This window comes from Lampris incognitus, chromosome 19 (assembly GCF_029633865.1).
Source record: "Lampris incognitus isolate fLamInc1 chromosome 19, fLamInc1.hap2, whole genome shotgun sequence".
Classification (NCBI taxonomy): domain Eukaryota; kingdom Metazoa; phylum Chordata; class Actinopteri; order Lampriformes; family Lampridae; genus Lampris; species Lampris incognitus.
This window is the reverse complement of record NC_079229.1, coordinates 6615912-6638361: the sequence shown is the minus strand read 5'-3', so window position 1 is coordinate 6638361 and position 22450 is coordinate 6615912. Positions and strand designations below refer to the sequence as shown.

General features: G+C 46.9%; 2 protein-coding genes across 2 annotated transcripts; one reads left to right on the top strand and one right to left on the bottom strand.

The window, feature by feature from the left end:
* Window positions 1-542: 542 nt before the first annotated feature.
* On the bottom strand, window positions 543-7294 carry abhd10b (abhydrolase domain containing 10, depalmitoylase b). Its single transcript, XM_056299705.1, has 5 exons — window positions 7194-7294; window positions 3662-3845; window positions 2032-2143; window positions 1587-1724; window positions 543-1369 (listed from the first exon to the last, which is right to left on the bottom strand). The coding sequence occupies exons 1-5, from the start codon at window positions 7285-7287 to the stop codon at window positions 1028-1030; spliced, it is 870 nt and encodes a 289-aa protein (XP_056155680.1). The 5' UTR covers window positions 7288-7294; the 3' UTR covers window positions 543-1027.
* Window positions 7295-9736: 2442 nt separating this feature from the next.
* ythdf3 (YTH N6-methyladenosine RNA binding protein F3) lies at window positions 9737-22201 on the top strand. Its single transcript, XM_056299350.1, has 5 exons — window positions 9737-10228; window positions 10803-10827; window positions 11123-11202; window positions 11532-13229; window positions 21054-22201. Exons 1-5 carry the CDS (start codon window positions 10205-10207, stop codon window positions 21075-21077), a joined length of 1851 nt encoding a protein of 616 aa, XP_056155325.1. The 5' UTR covers window positions 9737-10204; the 3' UTR covers window positions 21078-22201.
* Window positions 22202-22450: the final 249 nt, after the last annotated feature.

Genomic DNA, 22450 nt, shown 5'->3' with positions numbered 1-22450 from the left:
TACGCAGGACTGTTTGCAAGATCAGATGCATGCCTCAATAAATAACGTATTTTTTTGTGTCTGCTTTGACAGAGGTGACCGATTGAATTCCATATGTGTATGAGTAAAAGGTCATGGCTGCAGTTAGCAGAGCTTAGCAGTTAGTTACTGGTTGGTTTTTGCCTCGCTGAGCACAGTCCACTTCATTGCCAATAACATGTTAATCAGAAGCCAAGTGGCTCTGACAGGGCTGGCCTTTATAGCTCAACACGCCTTCACATAATGGAATGGCTTGCAGTGTCCTTTTAACATGTGATGGTTTTCTTGATTCCTCCTATAGACTATGGCTCGCTGTAGGTAATTCATTTTGCAAATTGCATTACTATGCATCACTCTGTCCCCTGGTCATACGTCACTTTTTCTACAGCACTAAAGGGAATAGAGCTTCAGCGTGTAGCTTTTACAGAGCGTGTACCCAGACATGAGGTAGATTGACGCTCGGATGTTGACTGCAATGTGGTGTTAGTAAGCAATATTTGTGAGTGCTATCGCTTCAAGCACAGAGACCTGCACTTTGGTGTGCAGAGGCTTTATTGCCAAAACAAGTGAAACGAGATATTTATAAAAAGGCACAGGAAACTAACAGTCTAATGAAAAGTACAGGAATAAACTGTCGAACAGAAGGAACGATGGTAGACAGCAGCAGCAGACCTAAGAAAAGGTTGACCACACATAACACTTGACATCGTTAAACTAGAACAAGAAAAAACTCAGCCAGAAGATATAAGGGAGAGCTCCCCTCTATCCTTTCATTACAGTTTGTGTATAATGGCTTGCGAAAATAAACAACAAGAAAAAAACAAAAGAAAGGAAAACTGGCTAGGGACAGAAGGAGTGAGGGTAGGAGGAAGAACTGGAATAGGGGATCATATTTGGCAGGGAGAGAGAGGAGCACTGGCATTGTTTGTTGATTTCCTTGAGGAGTTCCTTCCCATCTCCCACGCGCCCATGCTCCCTCTGCCCTCCGAAGCTCTCACTCCCCCCACGCTCAGACCATGGTGGTCAACTTGTCTATGAGGTCATCAATGGTATACACCATGAGCTTGATGTCATCCTTCTCCTTCATGCGGTGCTGGCCTTGCCGGCGGAGGATGACATCTACGTCAGAGCTGAGGACCCGCTCCGCCACCTGCATGGAGATGTGCCAGGGCACGTCCTCGTCCTTCATCCCATGGATGAGCCGTATGGGGCAGGTGATAGGAATGGGACTCTGGAGCACGCAGTGATTCTCTGCCTCTCGAAGGAAGTCCATGTTAAACTTGTACACACCTTCCTCTGAGTGTTTGGTGGGCACCGTCCACTCGCCCTTTTCTTCAAACTCCTTCCGTGTCTGGTGCACAAGGGTTGGAGGAAATAAGGCTCAGAGATTTGCTTTACAAAAGGCGGATGCTGGCATCTCAGTTGAAATGAAAAATATTGCAGGGCAACACAGTGTTACAATTAGCTACCACTATACTCTCATATAGTTTTATCACATTAAACACAAAGTAGATCATATCTATAACACTGTAATAGCTCCCATGCTAAATTTTATTCCACTTTCCTACCTCCAGAGGAAGAGAATTGAAAGATGTGACGAGGTGGTCAGCTGCCGTGGAGATGCCCACTAGAGCTGCAGTCTTCTCTGGTCGTGCCATGGCTGCCAGGAGCATGAGCCAGCCTCCTATACTGGAACCCACCATGATCTACAAATGTGCCAGCACACCATAAACACATGGCAAGAAACATTGTTAAAAAGAAAACATGATCCTCCAAGTCAGGACAGGAATCATGTCATCCCAGCAGCACTGGAAACCAGAGAAAATTCATGCAAGTATGGCTGAATAAAGTATCACAGTGCCATCTCCTGGAAACTGAGTGTAACAATCCCAGCAGACGTCAGAGCAGCAATTACTGCTGCACAAATTATTAATGAATAAATCAATTTATTCCTTTATTAATATGACTGATAGGAATAAATAACATGGCAAATCAACTGAAGTAAATCTTTACCTGCGGACCCTCTGTTAACGCATCCAGCACAAAAAGGACATCTTTCTTCCAGGTACCAATGGTACCTTCTGCTAACACTCCCTCTGAAGCCCCATGGCCTGTGTAGTCAAATCTGGAAAACCGAAACAACAACCCATCGAAGGGTTGTTTTTTTGTTTTGTTTTTACCCATCAAAGGGTAAAAGAGGAAAAAAAAACTGGTAAAAGCTGGGAAGGCCAATTACAAAGCCAGCTAAAATGCAAAATCAATGCTATCATTAGTTAAGTGCATCATGATGTTTTTTACCGCCACTTTAAGAATTGAATTAAGCTTCTTAAATCCATATTCCCAAGAGGCAGAGGCTTTTGAGGGGGAATGAAATATTCAGAATACTAAAATGTCCATCTGTTAAAAAGGGATTTGAGTTTCAGGTGCTGAAATAAACATTCTACACTATGTGTATCTGGAAGATGCAGAAAGATTCCTTAAATTCAAGTGAGACACTTCTCACACCAGCGCTTTTATATTCTATGCTTTATATCTTAGCTCAACTGGGATATATAGCATTCACAAGACCCAAGGTGTGTTCATATGGCGTCAATTGAAAATGTATGGTAACATTACGCTGATAAAAAGGCCCAATGTGATCAGTTTAGTAGACCCACGTCATAGCAGCAGATCAGCTCGCTATAAACCAGCTGGGCTCAAATGACAGATGGCACAGATTGTGCTATTCAGAGGAAAACTTCTGTCCACAGCCAATCCCTTTTTGCGTGTACTCTGTCATACCCAACTGTGAGGGATTAGGAATTTGAATTAAACAGGGCATTCCCTACAAACAATTTGCTAACATTCTCAGTTTTGTCTTTATGGGGGAGTGCCACCATAAATAACACTTTCTCTGTTATATCGACCAGGTTCTAAACACAGATTAAGATTACAATTACAGCGACTTCAGTAAAGTATCCTTTGTAATCCCATTTATAAGTAGTCTTGTTTTGGTTAGGCTCTCTGTGTTGTTTTTCTACAGATCTCTTGTCAGCTTCCTCTTGGGATGAGCGAGGCTACTTCTATGAATGTGTGTAAATGAAAGGGAAATACATTTGTTGATGCTAGCCAAGAAATCAGTGTCGGGTCCGAACATGTCAAGAGTGTGTGTATGTGTTTATGTTTGGTGGCATAGCTCAGCAGGTAGAACGGGTCATCTAGTAATTGGACGATTGCTGGTTCGATCCCCGTTTCCTCCAGGGAGTGTGTTTAAGTGTCCTTGAGCAAGACACCGAACCCCTAACTGCTCCTGATGAGGAGGGTGGTGCCTTGCATGGGATCCTCCATCATCAGTGTATGAATGTGTGCGTGAATGGGTGAGTGTGAGGCATACACTGTAAAGCGCTTTGAGTGGTCGGTAGACCAGAAAAGCGCTATCTAAATGCATTCCACTTACCACTTCTGTATGAATGTACTCCCTACACTGGACTTCTTTTTCCAATTTTGCATGCGTGTTTGTGTAGTTTGGCTGTGCGATTACTGCTTTATTTGAATCTGTTTTTTTTTATCTTATTCTGTGTTTTTTCATTGCGCACCATTTTGTTTTAACTCTGTACAGTGTTGTTGAGGCATTTACTGTAAATTTGAATTTGAAATAGCGTACCTTAGGTATGAGTGCCCCAGTGACTTGCAAAACTCCTCTAGTGCCTCGGCCTTCTGGCCGTTCATGTTAGAGCCATATCCAGTCAGGAAGACCACACCGGGGCTCTTCCCCTTCACCCTCCTGTAGGCTAGCTTTGGCAGATCTGGCCGTGTAGCATACTGAACGGTGGACTTGTGTCTTGCTCCTGGAAGAAAAAAAAGAGTAAATGAATGCTTGTTTTTAGCCTGTCTGTCTAGTCACATTTAGAAAATGGATTAAAAAAAAGGGTGAAGAGGAAGGTGGTGGTGGTGTATGGGAGCTGAAGGTGTTGTAGTAAAACACCTCACCACAGCTTCTCCCAAGTTTAGCTGACCAATGCAGGTGCGTCGCCTTTCAAATCGTCTCATATTTTATTGGTCCGACACACTGGACCCCACGTGTGTCGCCTACATCACATGGCTGTCTTTGATGACCCCATTAGATGTTGGCAATTCGAAGGGGTTTGATTATAATGTATGCTTTCCCATGGATGTGAAAGATTTTCGCCCTCAAAGCGGGTTGTGTACGTCTCATTACTTGTTGGATTTATCATGAGGACTATCAGTTTTACCATCCTGGGTTCCTATCAAGATGTCTGAGTTCAAAAAATGTCAAAAAAAAGGTTTTACCATCAATTTACCCCACTGAGACCATGATAATGGTATACTTTCTCCTGGTTAAGATAAGTAGAATGGATAAAATGTCAAGCAAAATCTTTACACACAACACACACACACACACACACATCAGCCTAAACATTAAAACCACCTGCCTAATATTGTGTAGGTCCCCCTTGTGCAGCCAAAACAGCTCTGACCCGTCAAGGCATGGACTCCACAAGACCTCTGAAGGTGTCCTCTGCGCTGCCACCAAGACGTTAGCAGCAGATCCTTCAAGTCCTGTAGGTTGCGAGGTGGGGCCTCCACGGATCAGACTTGTTTTTCCAGCACATCCCACAGATGCTTGAGATCTGGGGAATTTTGAGGCCAAGGCAAAACCTTGAACTCGGTCATGTTCCTCAAACCGTTCCTGAACAATGTGTGCAGTGTGGCAGGGCACATTATCCTGCTGAAAGAGGCCACTGCCATCAGGGAATACCATTGCGATGAAGGGGGGTACCTGGTCTGCAACAAAGTTTAGGTAGGTGGTATGCGTCGAAGTAACATCCACATGAAGGCCAGGACCCAAGATTTCCCAGCAGAACATTGCCCAGAGCATCACACTGCCTCTGCTGGCTTACCTTCTTCCCATAGTGCATCCTGGTGCCATCTCTTTCCCCGGTCAACGACACACACGCACCCAGCCATCCACATGATGTAAAGGAAAACGTGATTCATCAGATTAAGCTGCCTTCTTCAACTGCTCCACGGTCCAGTTCTGATGCTCACGTGCCCATTGTAGGTGCTTTCGGCTGTGGACAGCAGTCAGCATGGGCACTCTGACTGGTCTGTGGCTACGCAGCCCCATATGCAGCAAGCTGCGATGCACTGTGTGCTCTGACACCCGTCTATCATAGCTAGCATTAACTTTTTCAGCTATTTGTGCTACAGTAGCTCTTCTGTGGGATCAGACCAGACTGACTAGCCTTCGCTCCCCACGTGGCTCAGTGAGCCTTGGGCACCCATGACCCTGTTGCCAGTTCACCAGCTGTCCTTCCTTGGACCGCTTTTGGTAGGTGCTGACCACTGCATACCGGGAACACCCCACAAGACCAGGGGACAAATGTATAAAACTCTGTGTATATTTAGGTGTAGATATCTGTGTACACACAAAACAGGGACCATGCATACACAGTCTTTTCGTCACACTTATAAAACCCCATGTACATCTGTTCCCACGTGTTTTTTTCCACATAAATCTCAATCATCCTGAAACTGTCCGCATGTGCACGAGCCTTTGACCATGCCTAAAATTTACTATGAATGGCTTCCAACAAACCTCCACTTCCTTGGTTTGCATATAAAAGGCTAGCATTTAATTTAGTTGAATGGCAGAAAGTAACCGAAGCAGTGGACGCCGTTAGTTCTGAGCCATGGACCCTGGAGGAGACTAAAAACAAGTCACACCTGAAGGTGTAGGTTATTCTTACTCCCCAATAATACAGAATGATCTTTATTTATATAAAGATCATGTACTATATGTTTGTTTATTCATATGAATATCATTAATTGTTTTAATGCTTACTGAAAAACATATTTACTCGAGATAGAACAAATTTAAGGCTTTTTTTTTTTAAAAAGGTTGGTAACCACTCATGCATCAATCACTATGTAATCACAGTGAAGGTTTTTTAAACTACAGATTACATCCCGACACATGCAGTGAAAGATAAAATGCTCTGAATAAAACTCGCAACATCACTCTAACGTGACTCAAAAGGCTGTGCATGGTGTGAAAGATGTGCACCGGTACGCACATTCCCGCTGCCGTGGATTTCTAGACATTCGGAAACCTGCGTGGAAAGTGGTGTAAAGGACCTTATTCGTGTGTGTGTGTACGCACGGTTTATACATTTGGCCCCTGCTGTTTTGGAGATGCTCTGACCCAGTCGTCCAGCCATCACAATTTGGCCCCTGTCAACGTCACTCAGATCCTTATGCTTACCCGTTCTTCCTCCTTCCAACACGTCAACTTCAAGAACTGGCTGCCACTTGCTGCCTAATATAGCCCACCCCTTGACAGGTGCCATTGTAAGGAGACAATGTTATTCACTTACCTGTCAATGGTTGTAATGTTTTGGCTGATCACACACACATATATACATACATACATACATACATACATACATACATACATACATACATACAGTCTACTAAACAGGGTGGGTGTCCCCCCCAAAAGTGCATCTGACCCCCCCCCCCCAAAAAGTGCATCTGTTTATTCCAAGCACAGATTCCCTTATAGCCGGCCTCTTGACTTATTATGGCCATGGTTTATAGTGCACAAACGCTCGCATTTTAGCACACGGATCGCCAAATAATAGATATTTCAGGCTGACAAACAGCACATGGCGGTGACTACGCGCTTAAGTAGGGTCCTATCGAGTTCCTACGACTGCTTGGTTTCACCCAATACACTTTAGTCGGACCTCCGCACCTCCCACGAGCGCGGGTAGGAACACATATTCTACCGCAACACGTTTTGCACGGACCTTGCAGGCGCACACCGATGCGGATTTGACCGCAGTGAACGACGCGCAAGGGCTGACCTGCGCATTTTCCCCACTGCGCCCAAAACACGTCGTCGTCGTCGTCCTTCCAACGGGGTAAAGGAATGCTCGTCGAGACGCGACGCTAAACGTGCACACAAAGCAGCGCTTAAAGCGGCAAAGAGAGCGCCAAGATACGCTAACTTAGCGCCCGGCCGTTCACATGGCGCTAAACGGCATAGACAGGCGACCGGGCCCGCGTTATGCCACACCCCCCCCTCCCTCCCGAGTCGCAATAACGGGTGCGCGACGTTAACCGCGCCGCTGTTAACATACTTTGCATAACGAACTTTCCCCCCCACTGACCTGCTGAAGGCTTTGGGGGCGAGTTAAAGACCCCGCCGCGGCTTAAAATCTGCGAAAGTCCTCTGCGGCAGCACCTCAGCGAAACGGCCGCCATACTGCCTCGCCACCCACTGCGGAAATATCGCGAGAGGAGCGATTAAGCCTGGCTCAACGAGAACGAGAACACGCCCGGAGCTGCCCCGCTTTCCAGCTCGGCTGAGTATGGCCTCGGCCTGCCGGCTTATGCCCAGTTGACACAGGAATGTCCCTGTGCCGTGACCCGCTGAGACCGAGGTTTCAGACCCGCGCGTTGAAATGTTTTATTTTACACGACTGAAACGTGCGTCTAATATCTCTCGATCTTTACGGGGTCACAAACCACCGGCAAAGGTAAGAGTGTACTCACTCTGTCTGTGTCAGCGCTTCACACCACGTCACGTTTTATTATTCCAACTGCAACACTAGCAACAAAAAAAAAAGGAAAAGCCCAATCGGGCTAATTAAATCAAGCCTTGTAAGTGATGTGGTGTATTAGAAAACAATAGGTATTTCGGTAACACTTTAGCATGGGGGACGCAGTCACCATTAATTAGGTGCTTATGAGCATGCAAATTAGCAACATATTGGCTCGTAATTGGTCATTATTAAGTACTCATTAATGCCTTATTCTGCATGGCCTTATTATACAACCAGTAAGCCATGAACTATGAGTTTTCCCTCTATAACCTCAGAATTAGTGCTTATTAGTAGTGCCATCTCGATATGCTTTGCTTAGTATGGCCTTTATAAGGTGGTAGTACCACAAGAAGAGTTATTCTCCCTTACTAACACTTAATGAATATGGTCTGTTCTTACATAACAAAACACACAAAACTACAAGTGTTCATAGTGTTAAATTACTGTAAATTAAGTTGTTGTTACTTAGAATATGTTCCCCATACTAAAGTGACATCTTGATCATTACTAATTCACTAGTAATTAAGTTTTTTGTTACTTAGCATATGTTCCCCATACTAAAGTGACATCTTGATCATTGCTAATTCACTAGTAATTAAGTTTTTGTTACTTAGAATATGTTCCCCATACTAAAGTGACACCTTGATCATTGCTAATTTACTAGTAATTAAGTTTTTGTTACTTAGAATATGTTCCCCATACTAAAGTGACATCTTGATCATTACTAATTCACTAGTAATTAAGTTTTTTTTACTTAGAATATGTTCCCCATACTAAAGTGACATCTTGATCATTACTAATTCACTAGTAATTACGTTTTTGTTACTTAGAATATGTTCCCCATACTAAAGTGACATCTTGATCATTGCTAATTCACTAGTAATTAAGTTTTTGTTACTTAGAATATGTTCCCCATACTAAAGTGACATCTTGATCATTACTAATTCACTAGTAATTAAGTTTTTTTCCTTAGAATATGTTCCCCATACTAAAGTGACACCTTGATCATTGCTAATTTACTAGTAATTAAGTTTTTGTTACTTAGAATATGTTCCCCATACTAAAGTGACATCTTGATCATTGCTAATTCACTAGTAATTAAGTTTTTGTTACTTAGAATATGTTCCCCATACTAAAGTGACATCTTGATCATTACTAATTCACTAGTAATTAAGTTTTTGTTACTTAGAATATGTTCCCCATACTAAAGTGACATCTTGATCATTACTAATTCACTAGTAATTAAGTTTTTGTTACTTAGAATAAGGTCCCCATACTAAAGTGACATCTTGATAATTACTAATTCACTAGTAATTAAGTTTTTTTACTTAGAATATGTTCCCCATACTAAAGTGACATCTTGATCATTGCTAATTCACTAGTAATTACGTTTTTGTTACTTAGAATATGTTCCCCATACTAAAGTGACACCTTGATCATTGCTAATTCACTAGTAATTAAGTTTTTGTTACTTAGAATATGTTCCCCATACTAAAGTGACATCGTGATCATTAGTAATTCACTAGTAATTAAGTTATTGTTACTTAGACTATGTTCCCCATACTAAAGTGACATCTTGATCATTACTAATTCACTAGTAATTAAGTTTTTTTACTAAGAATATATTCCCCATACTAAAGTCACATCTTGATCATTACTAATTCACTAGTAATTAAGTTTTTGTTACTTAGAATATATTCCCCATACTAAAGTCACATCTTGATCATTACTAATTCACTAGTGATTAAGTTTTTGTCACTTAGCATATGTTCCCCATACTAAAGTGTTACCGGTATTTCTAACAGATCATCACCATGGGGAAGGTCAATCAAAAAATGATCCCCCCCCTCCTCACACACACGTGACACGCAAAGGCAGAGTATTTGTCAAATAAGCTTCTTGACAATCACGTGCCGCCCCCCCCCCTCCAAAGTAGTGGGAAATGATGTCAGCGGTGGAAAATGACATCAGCTTGGATCGTCTCATGCGAAATTAAATTGCGCGACTTAGAGCCGCCGCCGCCGCCCCCACAGCCCCGCCCCCCTCCCCCCAAAAAAACTATCAACGTGAAAGCGCTCCTCTCGCGCTCTCGCGGCGACCGTCACGAGAAACGACAGCGCGCGTGTAACATGACTCGGAGCGTCACAGGCGGAAGGTCATGGAGCAACGGCACGGAACGGAAGCGGGAGTAAAAGCCTGTCCGCCATTGTGGAATATGGTAAGGGGATCGTTCCAGTGAGGCGTCGGGTCAGTTTCGGAGCGAGCGGCAGGACTGCGACCCGATCCGGCAGCGTTGTGGACGGACGGGGGGTTGGTTTCTTTTTTTTTTTTCTTTTTTTGGGTACCGACGAGAAGTCGCCATTTCTAACGGCGTAACTGTCGCTCGAGGGCTGACAACGCGGGGGTTAGACGTCGCCTGTTCGTTTCGGTTGGAGCGATCGGACAAACCATCCCCCCCCCCCTCCGCAACCAGACCCCCTCCCCGCCGCCGCCGCCGGGCGCTTAGAGAGGAGCGCAGAGGCCAGGAGAAACCCGCGGACAGTCGCGAACGCACGCCAGGCTTCGCTTCCCGGAGGATGTCTGCCACCACAGTCGACCAGGTTAGCCTCCTGACAGCTGTGCGCGCGCGCGCGCGCCCGTCCGCGCCCGCGGGTTTAAATCCTGTGGCGAATTCAACTTTTGTCGAGACTTTGGATCGGGCCGCTATCGTTTAGCCCCTAAACCTATCTAGCGGACGTGCCAGAATGAGGCAGGCGAGGAAGAGAGACCGGGGGGGGGTGTGGGGGATGGGGAGGAGGGGGGGGGGGTCTTGATATCTGATAGCTACGAGCTATGTGGTAGGCCGGCCGGCCGACTCGCAACACTGTAGCCGGTTTGCAGCGTGCCGGCCAATGCGGCACGTTTATTGGGTGTCGGAGCGCTCGACATCCGGTCAATAATGCAAAGCGACCTGTGAATGTTACATCCGGGCCGGTGGGGTTTCGGCTCGGCTCGGCTGTTGTTGCTGCTGTTCGTGGAGGACACAACGCGTCTGTAGCGTGTAGCGTGTGCATACAAGCGTGTGCTTGCTTCTTGACGCAATCTCACAATATCTTCTAATATCTTCTTTTTTTTCCCCCCCTTCTTCTTCTCCTCCTCCTCCTCCTCCTCCTCCGTGGCTGTTCACGATTGCAGAGACCTAAAGGACAAGGAAACAAAGGTAACGCGCTTTTGTGAGTTAAGACACGAAACGGTGATGGGATGAGATGAGACGTTTGACGAATGGACCTGAATGCAGTAGTTTACTTTGGCTCCTGTGTAGCTTTTACACATAATGCCGCTGAAATAAGTGTTTCGACAACAGTTCTGCACGTTGTTTTCGTCATCTTTAGTCTGATGTGCAGTTGTTGAAAGGTGTTTGAAAATACGCTTTCTTTATCCTCAGTCTGATGTCAGTGTGTCGTCTGATGTTATGGGTATCATATGTGAAATCGGTTTCCCCTCCTTTCACTCAGTGCAAAACGGATCAATGCATCAAAAGGAAGGTACGAATGATGATGACTTTGAGCCTTACTTAAGCGGCCAGACAAATCAGGTACAGTCCAACAGTGTGTCCTTTTTCCAGTTTATGAACCTTGTGTTTTTGGAGGTATCGAATTCTTGTTCTCACAGGTGGCCGACAAACAAAAGAATTCACCTGTCGGCATAGTTAAAGGTTTCACTGCAAGCCAATGGCCGTGGTGCTTTTAAAGAAATCTTGAGATTTTCGTTCCAGATTTTGATACTTAGAGGGTACAGACTCGTAAGCATAGAGAAAGATGTTATAACGTCTTTTGAAAAGGTGACAATTTATTATTGACATGCTTTCATCTGCCCTCTCACTCAAGATAACTCATTAACTGGTGACCTCTCTGCCCCATACAGAGCAACAGCTACCCACCAATGTCTGATCCCTATATGCCAAGCTACTATGCTCCATCCATCGGTTTCCCCTACTCTCTGGGAGAGGCTGCTTGGTCGACAGCAGGGGACCCTCCTATGCCCTACCTTACCACCTATGGACAGATGAGCAATGGCGAACCTCATTTCATCCCTGACGGTGTGTTCAGCCAGCCGGGTGCCCTGGGGAACACCCCTCCCTTCCTCAGTCAGCATGGCTTCAACTTCTTCCCTGGCAATGCGGACTTTTCCACCTGGGGCACTAGTGTCTCTCAGGGCCAGTCCACACAGAGCTCTGTCTACAGCAACAGCTATGGCTATGCCCCCAGCTCCCTGGGCCGTGCCATCACTGACGGACAAGCAGGTTTTGGGAGTGACACCCAGCTCAGTAAGGTCCCTGTGCTCAATAGCATTGAGCAAGGAATGACTGGGTTGAAGCTGGGTACGGACATGGTGGCAGCTGTCACCAAAACCGTGGGCTCCCCCCTAGGAGGCACAGCAGGTATGAGCAGTATGGCAGCCAACAACATCCCCCCATCTGTCAGCACATCTGCACCTAAACCTGCCTCCTGGGCGGCCATTGCAAGGAAGCCAGCCAAGCCCCAGCCCAAGGTCAAACCCAAAGTCAATATGGGGATAGGGGCAGGGGCCACAATACCCCCACCTCCCATTAAGCACAACATGAACATTGGGACTTGGGACGATAAGACCTCCCTCAACAAGCCCCCACTAGCTCAAGCCATGATGCCCCACCAGCCCCTGGTGCAGCAGCCTCTTTTGGCCCAGCCCCAACCACTGCTGCAGAACCCTCTGCCCCCTCAGCCGCAACACCAACACCAGCCCCAGCACCAGCACCAACACCAACCCTTCCAGCTCCACTCTCTGCAGTCCCCCCAACACCCCCAGACTCTACCCCAGGCACCTCCCCACCCCCACCTCCCTTCCCAACCCGGACCGCTGCAACCCCTTCACCCGCAACACCCCCAGCAGCCCGGCCCAGCTCCGAACCGTTGGGTGGCCCCCAGGAACCGCGGTGCTGCTTTTAACCAGTGTGGTGGCATGGAGGGCTTCAGCCTGGGTGGAGGAGTGCCGCTGAGTGCCTCTCCTTGCTCTGGAGAGGTGCATCCTGTGTTGGAGAAACTGCGCGCCCTCAACAACTACAACCCCAAAGACTTTGACTGGAACTTGAAAAACGGACGGGTCTTTATTATCAAGAGCTACTCAGAGGATGACATCCACCGCTCCATCAAATACTCCATTTGGTGTAGCACAGAACATGGCAACAAGCGCCTGGATGGGGCCTACCGCTCGCTGGGAAGCAAGGGGCCCCTCTATCTGTTGTTCAGTGTGAATGGCAGCGGCCACTTCTGCGGCGTGGCCGAGATGCGCTCGCCAGTGGACTACAATGCCTATGCAGGCGTCTGGTCTCAGGACAAGTGGAAGGGCAAGTTCGAAGTGAAGTGGGTTTTTGTCAAGGATGTGCCCAACAACCAGCTGCGTCACATCCGGCTAGAGAACAATGACAACAAGCCAGTGACCAACTCTAGGGACACTCAGGAAGTGCCTCTGGAGAAGGCCAAGCAAGTGCTTAAAATTATCGCCACTTTCAAGCATACCACCTCAATCTTTGATGACTTTGCACATTATGAGAAGCGCCAGGAGGAAGAGGATGCTCTGAGGAGGGTGAGATAAATACACAGACACAAGCCAAACTCGAGAGATGTGTCCACTGCAAATAGCTTAAATGCATGTAACAGATATGACCTCAGTTTAGTTGCACTCTGACTCAAACGGGCGCTCACTTTCACTGAGTCAGTGTTAAAGTCTGTAGTCAACCTTGTTTGTAATCAGCTGATCCTGTTCCACTTGCTCTTACATGGTGGTGGTAACATCCTGTGGCTAAACAAACAGTCTGGTGTAATTGGGACTTCCCGCAGGCCTGTCAGCAGATTCATGTTGCCACCATTGCTCAGTAGCAAGTCCAGGGAAGCCTGATATCTCATCGGCCATCTTGTGCTGTAGAGAGTGTTGATTTGCCCAAGTGGAGTTAGACACAGAGAGGTGTCCTGAAATAGCCAGCATTCCTGGCATTCCTTCTCTCAGACAAAGGCAGAAGTAGGCCCTGATCTGCCTTTGAACACCAGGCCTCTCCTCTCTCCACAGGCTCCTTATGCTTTAATAGTCTCTACCAACATGAGCTCTCACCTCACACCCGCTGCAGCACACCTTACACTTGGCACAGTTTGCCTTAGATATTCCAGTGGGTTGATTTTTCAATCCTTTCCTAGAAAAATACAGGATTAAAATCGTTGACACCCGATACATGTCTCTGTGGCTCTTAAAAGTAACATGTTATATGCTTATGCCTTGAGAGGAGGACATTAAAATAATCTGAAGAGATAACAGTTGTGCAGTGGTACCACAAATGGTAGCCTATTTGTAAAAAGTAGGCTATTCATTGTGGATCGGATGCAGTGAAAGCAGTGAAAAACATGTTACTGCAGTTAACAGTTTGCTGCCTCCATTACTGAACACACCAGTATGCTAACCTAACCACATATAGAGAGCCTCTCCGCAACCTGCTCCCTCTCTTTGGGCTCCCTTCTCCCATCAGTGGTGCCTCCATTGATGCTGTATTGACTCGTTGTGCCTGACCTTGTTAATATGCGCTGGGTTACTTTCTCATAAATATTTCAAGTCAGTGTTTTCAGGCTTCTGAAAACAACCTGTCAGTAGGAAGCCTGTTCTCATCCTGCGTCGTGCAGACGTTTGCACGGCGTTGCCTTTGTAGCCCTGACCTCCTACATGACAGGATCGGCCCAACCGAGGCCTCACCCTACTCCACCTGACAAGGTTAATTGTTCTCCATTGTTGTGCCTGTCCTTCTCGCACTCTGTTAGGTGTCAAACCAGCCCAGCTGCTCATTCTGAAACGCCTCCACAAGATGTGCACGAGGCTGAGCCAGTTCTCATTGAAAAATGTTGTTGCAGGGTCTAATTAGTATCGGTCCCCGTATTTCAGAGGTGAACAACCTGACCCACGAGGTGCCTCCATCTAGGGTGATGGAAGGGTATGGTGGGTTAACATATCCTCAGTGGTGGCTTACCTACATCACTTCAGTAAGATAGTTAGCTGGGTTGATGAGAATGTGGAGGGGTGCAGAATAGGTTGGGCAATAATTCAACATGATCATTTATCATCATTCAGTGCTATTGTATTAGGATGAAATACCAATATTGTCACACCATGATACACAATGTTGTGGTTTAAATGAATGATAATGAGAACCTGTGACCTAAAATCTCTGACAAAATGAGTTCTAAAATATTTGAGGGAGTATTATTTGAAAATTAGTTTTGGTTTGATGGTATACTTTACATTATAAAACAGTTCAGTGTGAGTAACTTCAGCTGTTTTCTTAAACATGGTATTTTTGCTTGGGATGCACCGATACCACTGTTTTTCCAGACCAAGTACAACAAGTGCTTTGGCTACCTGTCGATACCGAGTACTGATATGACCATAACAGTTCGAACAGTGACTTATGAAACATGATGTTTTATTTTCATCAGATGTTCCTCACTTTCTGACTGTAACAAATTACATATACAACATGATGCTGCTGCTGACATTTTAACATTCAACTTTGTGTTTCCCTGAACAAACATGGCACTGCCTCACATTTGCAACACATTCATCGGATTTCAGTACAACATACACCTGTAGCAGAGCAACCGAAATGATATGTTATCATACGTTAGTGCAAGGCACGGACGCGGCATGTCACGTAGGCGGGCAGAGCGGGTTTGTTTACCTGCTACACCAACTGCGTCTGCGTTTGTGGTTGCTTGCCAGCCGTGTTTTCCGAGGATTTCTGCGTGCATATTGAGTTTTACCAAGTGATAACGCAGTTGGTTGTGCAGGGTTTTGAAGCGTAGGCTATATTAACTACGTTAGCTAGATTGTTTTGCAATTACAGGATCATGGATACACATTGATTTGATTGATTTATTTTAATGTGCAAAGAAAAATACCCCCACAAGTTTGCATTGCTGCATCGCATGGCCTCTGGTACCATGAGGCATTTATTTTAATCATTTTGAAACAGATTGTACTCGGTTTTTACACAGTTCTATGTAGTTTTTTTTTCCCCCTCCTTTTTCTTCTCTTGTATTTGGCCAATTACCCCATCCCCCGTCGCTGCTCCACCCCCTCTGTCGGTCCGGGGAGGGCTGCGGACTACCACATGCCTCCTCCGATACATGTGGAGTCGCCAGTCGCTTCTTTTCACCTGACAGTGAGAAGTTTCACCAGGGGGACGTAGCGTGTGGGAGGATCACGCTATTTCCCCCAATTCCCCCTCCACCCCAAACAGGCACCCTGACCGACCAGAGGAGGCGCTAGTGCAGCAACCAGGACACATACCCACATCCGGCTTCCCACCCGCAGGCACAGCCAATTGTGTCTGTAGGGACGCCCGACCAAGCCGGAGGTAAAACGGGGATTCGAACAGGTGATCCCCGTGTTGGTAGGCAACGGAATAGACCGCCACGCCACCCGGACGCCCAGTTCTATGTAGTTTTTACCTGTTTAAGCAGAAGTGAAGCGGAAAGCACGGCTGGCACGCAACCGCATGCAACACAGATGCAGTGTAGCAGGTAAAAAAAAAACCCCCCGCTCTGCCCGCCCATGTGATGCTCTGCATCCATGCCTGGGCTGTCTGCACTCATCCAAGTTACACATGCTTGTAACTGTCTTTTCTCGCTCCGTTTGGACAAATGACACACCGCCGTGTTTGTCTGCTTCTCGGGCCGTCACTCCGCATCGTCTATCTGCCTCCATCACCTCCTCTTCCCTTTACGAATGGCGAAAAAAAGCACCGCTCGCATGTCAAGGTTTCAGCAGGAATTGTCTTGTCGGGTATTTGGTGCGGTTGTAACGGAGTAGTTTTACGAGTACGTGTGCTAGTACATGAGGACAGTATTGGACTGATACCCGATACTGATATCGGTATCGGTGCATCCCTAATTTTTGTATATGTACGGAGATATGATATATACTGATTTTGATATTGTGTAAAATGATTATTGGGATAATAATATTTTCCATGTTGCCCAGCTCTAGCACAGGTGGAGAATGCGCGGGTTTATATCCTGCAGAGCAACAAATGTGATCAATTCATGTGCACGATTTCCCTCAGAAATCAGAAACGGCAAAACCCTGGAGCTAAAAATACCTGCAACAACCAATCTGCATCTACATTTCCTTGTCTGCGTATTGATGAGGGCAAAGCCTTCATCATCAGTATGTCAACGGCACTTTCAAATGCCCGAGCCCCGGTCTCAGGCTGCTAATCCTACCGGTGTTAGAATTACACTGGGGGGGCCTGGGCCTTCAAAAACACTGCTCCACCTGTAAAACTGGACAAATTGCCTGCAAGTCTACTCGGTGATGTTGATATAATTTCCCCAAGTAGTTCTGAGTGTGATTTTTTTTTTTTTTTTTTTTTTGTCATCTTAAAACAGATTGGTTTATATATACTTAATCCAGGTTGTGACTTTTTGGTCAAGTGAGTGTGAGCCTTGAGGCTGTTTTATACCTGCACACCGCGCCCCCCCTTTCCCTCCGCTTGCAGCCGAGGCTAAACGGCTGGCGCAGTGGTTGGCGCTGTCGCCTCACAGCAAGAAGGTTCTGGGTTCGAACCCCGGGGTTGTCCAACCTCGGGGGTCGTCCTGTGCGGAGTTCCCATGTTCTCCCCGTGTCTGCGGGTGCCGTGGTTTCCCCCACCATCAAAAAGACATGCATGTCGGGGTTTATACTCCTGTCTGTGCCCCTGACCGAGGCGTGGCAAGACAAGCCGGAGTTGGTCCCCGGGCGCTGCACGGCAGCTGCCCACTGCTCCTAGCTACACAGCTAGGATGGCTTAAATGCAGAGCGTAATTTCCCTACGGAGATCATTAAAGTGGTATATCGAAATCAAAAATTTTTTTAAAAAAAAACAACCACACTCCCTACCACATGTCTGTTTGCATACAGAGCGGGGAAGTGAGAGCCGATCGCCAGTGGTCTGTGGAGACTCGTTCTAACGCCGGGCAGGGGTGAACCGACGTATTTCGAGCGGCCCGCTTGTGATCAGCTCACCTAAGACGCATGTTAATACCAGGTGTAAAAGCGCCTCAGTGAGGTGACAGTCGTGACGGCAGCTTCGTGCCTTGAGTGTAAATCTAGCCGGGTGTCGCTGTTGGACATGGTGTGCATGTTCTCTGAACTCTCTCTCTCCCTCTACTTTCCATACATAGTTCCTGGTAAGGTACTGGTATAACCTGTCGGGCACCGCTAGTGATTTCCACTATTCACACACGCAGCTACACTCAGGGAACATTCCCGTCTTGCGCCTTTTCACACACGCCACGGCGACGCAGCAATAGACGGGGCAAAGGGGGCAGTCCTGCAGATAATGACGCTAAATAAGCTTTATTTGTGTAGCACTGTTTTAAAAAACGGGCGTACGAAGTGCTTCACAGACATGTAAACAGAAAATGCACAATGCCGTCAAGAAATAGAAACGTGGATAGAAGACGACGAAGTGAAAATCTGGAGAGAAAAACAAACGAATGAAAGTATAATAACAAACCGAGAAAAATAATTAAAAGCAATTTTATCAAAATAAGTTTTTGGAAGGGATGGCGGTAACGCAACCCTTGTGGATGTCAGTGCCGTCCTCTGCGTGGACCGAGAGGCGCTCCCTTGCTTCCGAATCTGTCCAGTTTCCAGCCGCCCCCTGGCAGAAACGAAGACCTTGCACTGCAGCTATCGAGTCCCCTGCGAGGCAAGGCAACCGTCACAGATTCCAACGGTCTTGTGACTGGTTCGCTCGCTCCACGTGAAAGTGTCTTTCGTCAGAGGGACGTAACCCCGTGTGTGCGCTCCCCTGCAGTGTCGACTGTTTTCCTTCACAGCAGAGCCTTGTCGGCATTTTGCCGGAGTTCCTACATGGTCTTTAAGTGGAACATCGGCAGTACAGATTTCCCTGCATATCGATCCCCGCTCCCATTCCCACATGACCCCATGCAGGAGGCATCCCCGAGCATGTGTGAAAGGCATTGTTCTCTCTCTCTCTCTCTCTTCTGTCTGTTTCTCTCTCTCTCTCGTTCTTGCTCGCTTGCTCTCTCTCGCCCAGTCTCTCATTCTCTCTCTCTCTCACTCGCTCTCTCCTGTGTTTCTCTCTCTCGTTGTCTCTCTTGCTCTCTCTCCTCTGCTTCTCTCTCTCGTTCTTGATTGCTCTCTCTCGTTCTCTCTCACTCTCTGTCTTTCTTGCTCTCTCTCTCTCTCTTGCTATCTCTCTTTCTCTCGCTGTCTCGTTCTTGCTCGCTCTCTCTCGCTCTCGTTCTTGCATGCTCTCTCTCTCTCTCTCTCTCTCTCTCTCTCTCTCTCTCTCTCTCTCTCTCTCTCTCTCTCTGAATAGTCTGGTTATCACACTGCCACGATTGATTAGTTCTCCTGTGAGTTTGTGGAACAGGAACAGGGAGGACTCTAGGCTTAAACGAGATAAAAGAAACTAGATAAGGAAATCAAGGACGTGAAAATCTTAGTTACGCGTTTCCTTACAAGTTTTGTCTTCTAACATCTGCTGTGTCCAGAAAAACACAGCGCTGATGTGGTGAAACGCTGCACTGGCAATGTTCTGTCCTATTTTCTGAGGAATATTGTGACTCAGATTTATTCCGATGCTTGGTACTTTTGTAATTATATGGTTAGCTGTCATTATTGTCATCTAGAAAGAAAAGAAAAAAACGTGTACTACTTGTATTTGAGGTCTTTGAGATGAACTTTAATGATTCTTAGGTAATTGCATCAGGATATTATGTTGCTGAAATGACAACAAATAGAATAAAACGGGAGATTAAAGATCCAGCCGCTGCACGATGCTAATAGAGTCTCTGTTGGTGAGAAAGACTTCTTGCTTTGTTGACAGACTTGGGGGATGTTCGTAGTTTGGAGATGTACAAACTGTTATTTGTCAGTTCATGAAAGTCAGTGAGGCATAGACTTACTGTTCCGTGTGAGATACCGCCACTACTGTCGTTATGTCCTGAACTGTTGGTGCCAAAGCATCTTGGCACTGATTTACTAGATATGGATTAGAGCAGTGTGCAATAAAAGGCCACTTATAGTGGGAATTTCTGATTAAAAAAAATGATAGGCTAGACTTAAATCAATCTGCAAGCCTAACTGTTGGAGATGGCTTACGGCCATACCACACTGTGGCCGCCCGATCTCGTTCGATATCAGATGCTAAGCAGGGTCGGGCCTGGTTAGTACTTGGATGGGAAACCGGTTCCTGGGTTTGAATCCCAGGTCCTCTCTGTGTGGAGTTTGCATGTTCTCCCCGTGTCTGCGTGGGTTTCCTCCGGGTGCTCCCGTTTCCTCCCACCGTCAGAAAGACATGCATGTTAGGGTTTAATACTCCTGTCTGTGCCCCTGAGCAAGGCAATAGGAAAAAGAACTGGAGTCGGTCCCCTGGCGCTGCACCGCGGCTGCCCACTGCTCCTATACACTAGGATGGGTTAAATGCAGAGGATGAATTTCGTTGTATGTTTGTTCGGGGAAGATAAGCGTCTTCATCTGAAGTATCTCCATCTTCATGTACTATGAAATATCCGTACTTAAAAACTGGTCCTTATGAAACTGACCAATGCAAGGAGTGGCTAGCGACTCCTAAAAATATAGGAATTTCGCTCAGGATGTTGGATAGACGCGTGCATATATTTCACAGTGTCAAGTTGGAAACGTTAACAATAGCAAAATTACATCATTCTCCAAAGGAGCTCTTGGGATACACCGACACACACTTTGCATAGCGATTAATTCAACCGAGCACATCTCTTTTCTCCACTGAAATCAGTTGTAGGGCCTCGACACAGGTTGATTCACCTGCATGCAACGTCTAAATGTGTTATGTGTACTGTGAGACTTTACCCGTGTGAATTTTATTAAGATTTAAAAAAAAAAGGTTCTTTAAAATTGGGTAGACAGGGCGTCCGGGTGGCGTGGCGGTCTACTCCGTTGCCTACCAACACGGGGATCGGCGGTTCGAATCCCTGTGGTATCTGCGGGTGGGAAGCTGGGTGTGGGTATGTGTCCTGGTCGCTGCACTAGCGCCTCCTCTGGTCAGTCGGGATGCCTGTTCAGGGGGTCGCAGGATCCTCCCTCTGGTGAAACTCCTCACTATCAGGTGAAAAGAAGCGGGCTGGCGACTCCACATGTATGGGAGGAGGCACGTGGTAGTCTGCAGCCCTCCCCGGATCGGCAGAGGGGGCGGAGCAGCGAGCGGGGCAATTGGCCGGATACAACTGGGGAGAAAAAAGGGGGGGGGAATCCCCCGCCCCCCAAAAAAAATTGGGGTGTCTGCTGTTCATGTGTGTGTCTCTGCATCTCTGATTTGAATACCATTCACTGATTTATGTGTCTTTTCTCCTGGTGTTTGTTGTTTGTCTTTCTCACCAGGAGCGGAACAGAAATAAACAGTAATCTCCAATCAAGCTCTCCACCAGAACTGCGACACCGATAACATAGTACCTTAAAGAATTCGCCTAACCGCAAGGAGGGAAAGGCTCTCACAATCGTTCGTCTGAAGATGACAATGTATCTGAACACTTGAACATGACAAAAGATGGGCTTACCCGTATCGGCCGACTGGTACACCCGACCGACCCCATGTTCCTGTCTCACGAGCAAAACCCACTTTGAAAAAAAAACTCTTGTCTTTAAAGCACTTTCAGTCCCTCTAAGCAGCCTCTACCTTAACTCTCTAACTCCACCTTCTTCTTTAATTATATTTGTGATTAACTAACTGACTAACCACTGTAGTCAGACGATTTCGCCAGGCGCACTCGCAATCCCCCCCCCCCTTCTTCTTCTTCTTCTTCTTCTTCTTCTTCTTCCTGTTGCCTCAAAAAATTTTGGGATGCTTTCGGCAGACCTGATCGGCTCCCGAAGAGATTCGAAAGGTTGTCGCGTTCGCAGAAATCCTCTACTCGAATCTATTTTCGGGCTGTCTCGGGCCTTTTCAAGTCAGAGGTTGATTGACTGACAGATGGGATGAATTAATTGGGGAACCGGCCACACTCGACGCCAATCATCTGACGCATCCACCGCCTACCCGTCCCCATCCTTTCTGCGTCTCGTTTCTGTGCACCAAAAAAAAAGATGACGATTATGCAGCGGAGCTGGCGAGCGCGAGCTAACGCACGTCTTTGTTTTTTTTTCCCCCTCTCTTGTGACGCTGTCATTCTGAAGTGCATTTTGTCTGGGGAGAAACCCGCTGCTCTGACGGGACCGGCGGCGGAGGCCCTCCCCGGGCCCCTTGTGGGGTGACTTGTCTTTGCGCTGATGTTCACGTACTGTAACCGTACCGTACCTCAGGCTCAATCAGACTGTCTGTCCACAACAACTCTGTAGCACTTTTGGGAGAACCCCACCCCACCCCACCCCACACCCCCACCCAAAAACACCCCCCCACCCCACCCCACCCACCTCCCCCTTAGCTGGGCTCGACTGGGATTCCCCCAAATAGCAAAACATCAAATTGCAAAGATGTGACGGTTTTCTCCTCTTGGTAACTCACTAGCTAAATAAACATTACCCATGTTTAGCGGAAATTCTGCTTTTTGTCTTTTTTACCGATCCGGTGTCTGCGTGGCTCTCCAGCCGAATGACTTGTCCTAGGTGTATGCGTTATTTGTCGTTCCACATTTCTAACCGTGTGCTCGCCGCCAAGCGCTCCGACCGGAAGGCCGTACGCCGATTCGGAATACGTTTCCGAAACGTCACCCGAGATGATTTTCCCCACCCCCCCCCCTGTGGGAAAGAGGATGAGGCTGGAGACGAAGCAAGACACGGCG

Coding starts and splice junctions, on each gene's coding strand:
- abhd10b (XM_056299705.1), bottom strand. CDS start 7,287: ATGGCGGCCGTTTCGCTGAGGTGCTGCCGCAGAGGACTTTCGCAGATT. Junction 3,846..7,193: donor GCCCCCAAAGCCTTCAGCAG/GTCAGTGGGGGG, acceptor TTTTTCTTCCAG/GAGCAAGACACAAGTCCACC. Junction 1,725..2,031: donor CGTTAACAGAGGGTCCGCAG/GTAAAGATTTAC, acceptor GCACATTTGTAG/ATCATGGTGGGTTCCAGTAT.
- ythdf3 (XM_056299350.1), top strand. CDS start 10,205: ATGTCTGCCACCACAGTCGACCAG. Junction 10,229..10,802: donor CTGCCACCACAGTCGACCAG/GTTAGCCTCCTG, acceptor TCACGATTGCAG/AGACCTAAAGGACAAGGAAA. Junction 13,230..21,053: donor AAGAGGATGCTCTGAGGAGG/GTGAGATAAATA, acceptor CTTTCTCACCAG/GAGCGGAACAGAAATAAACA.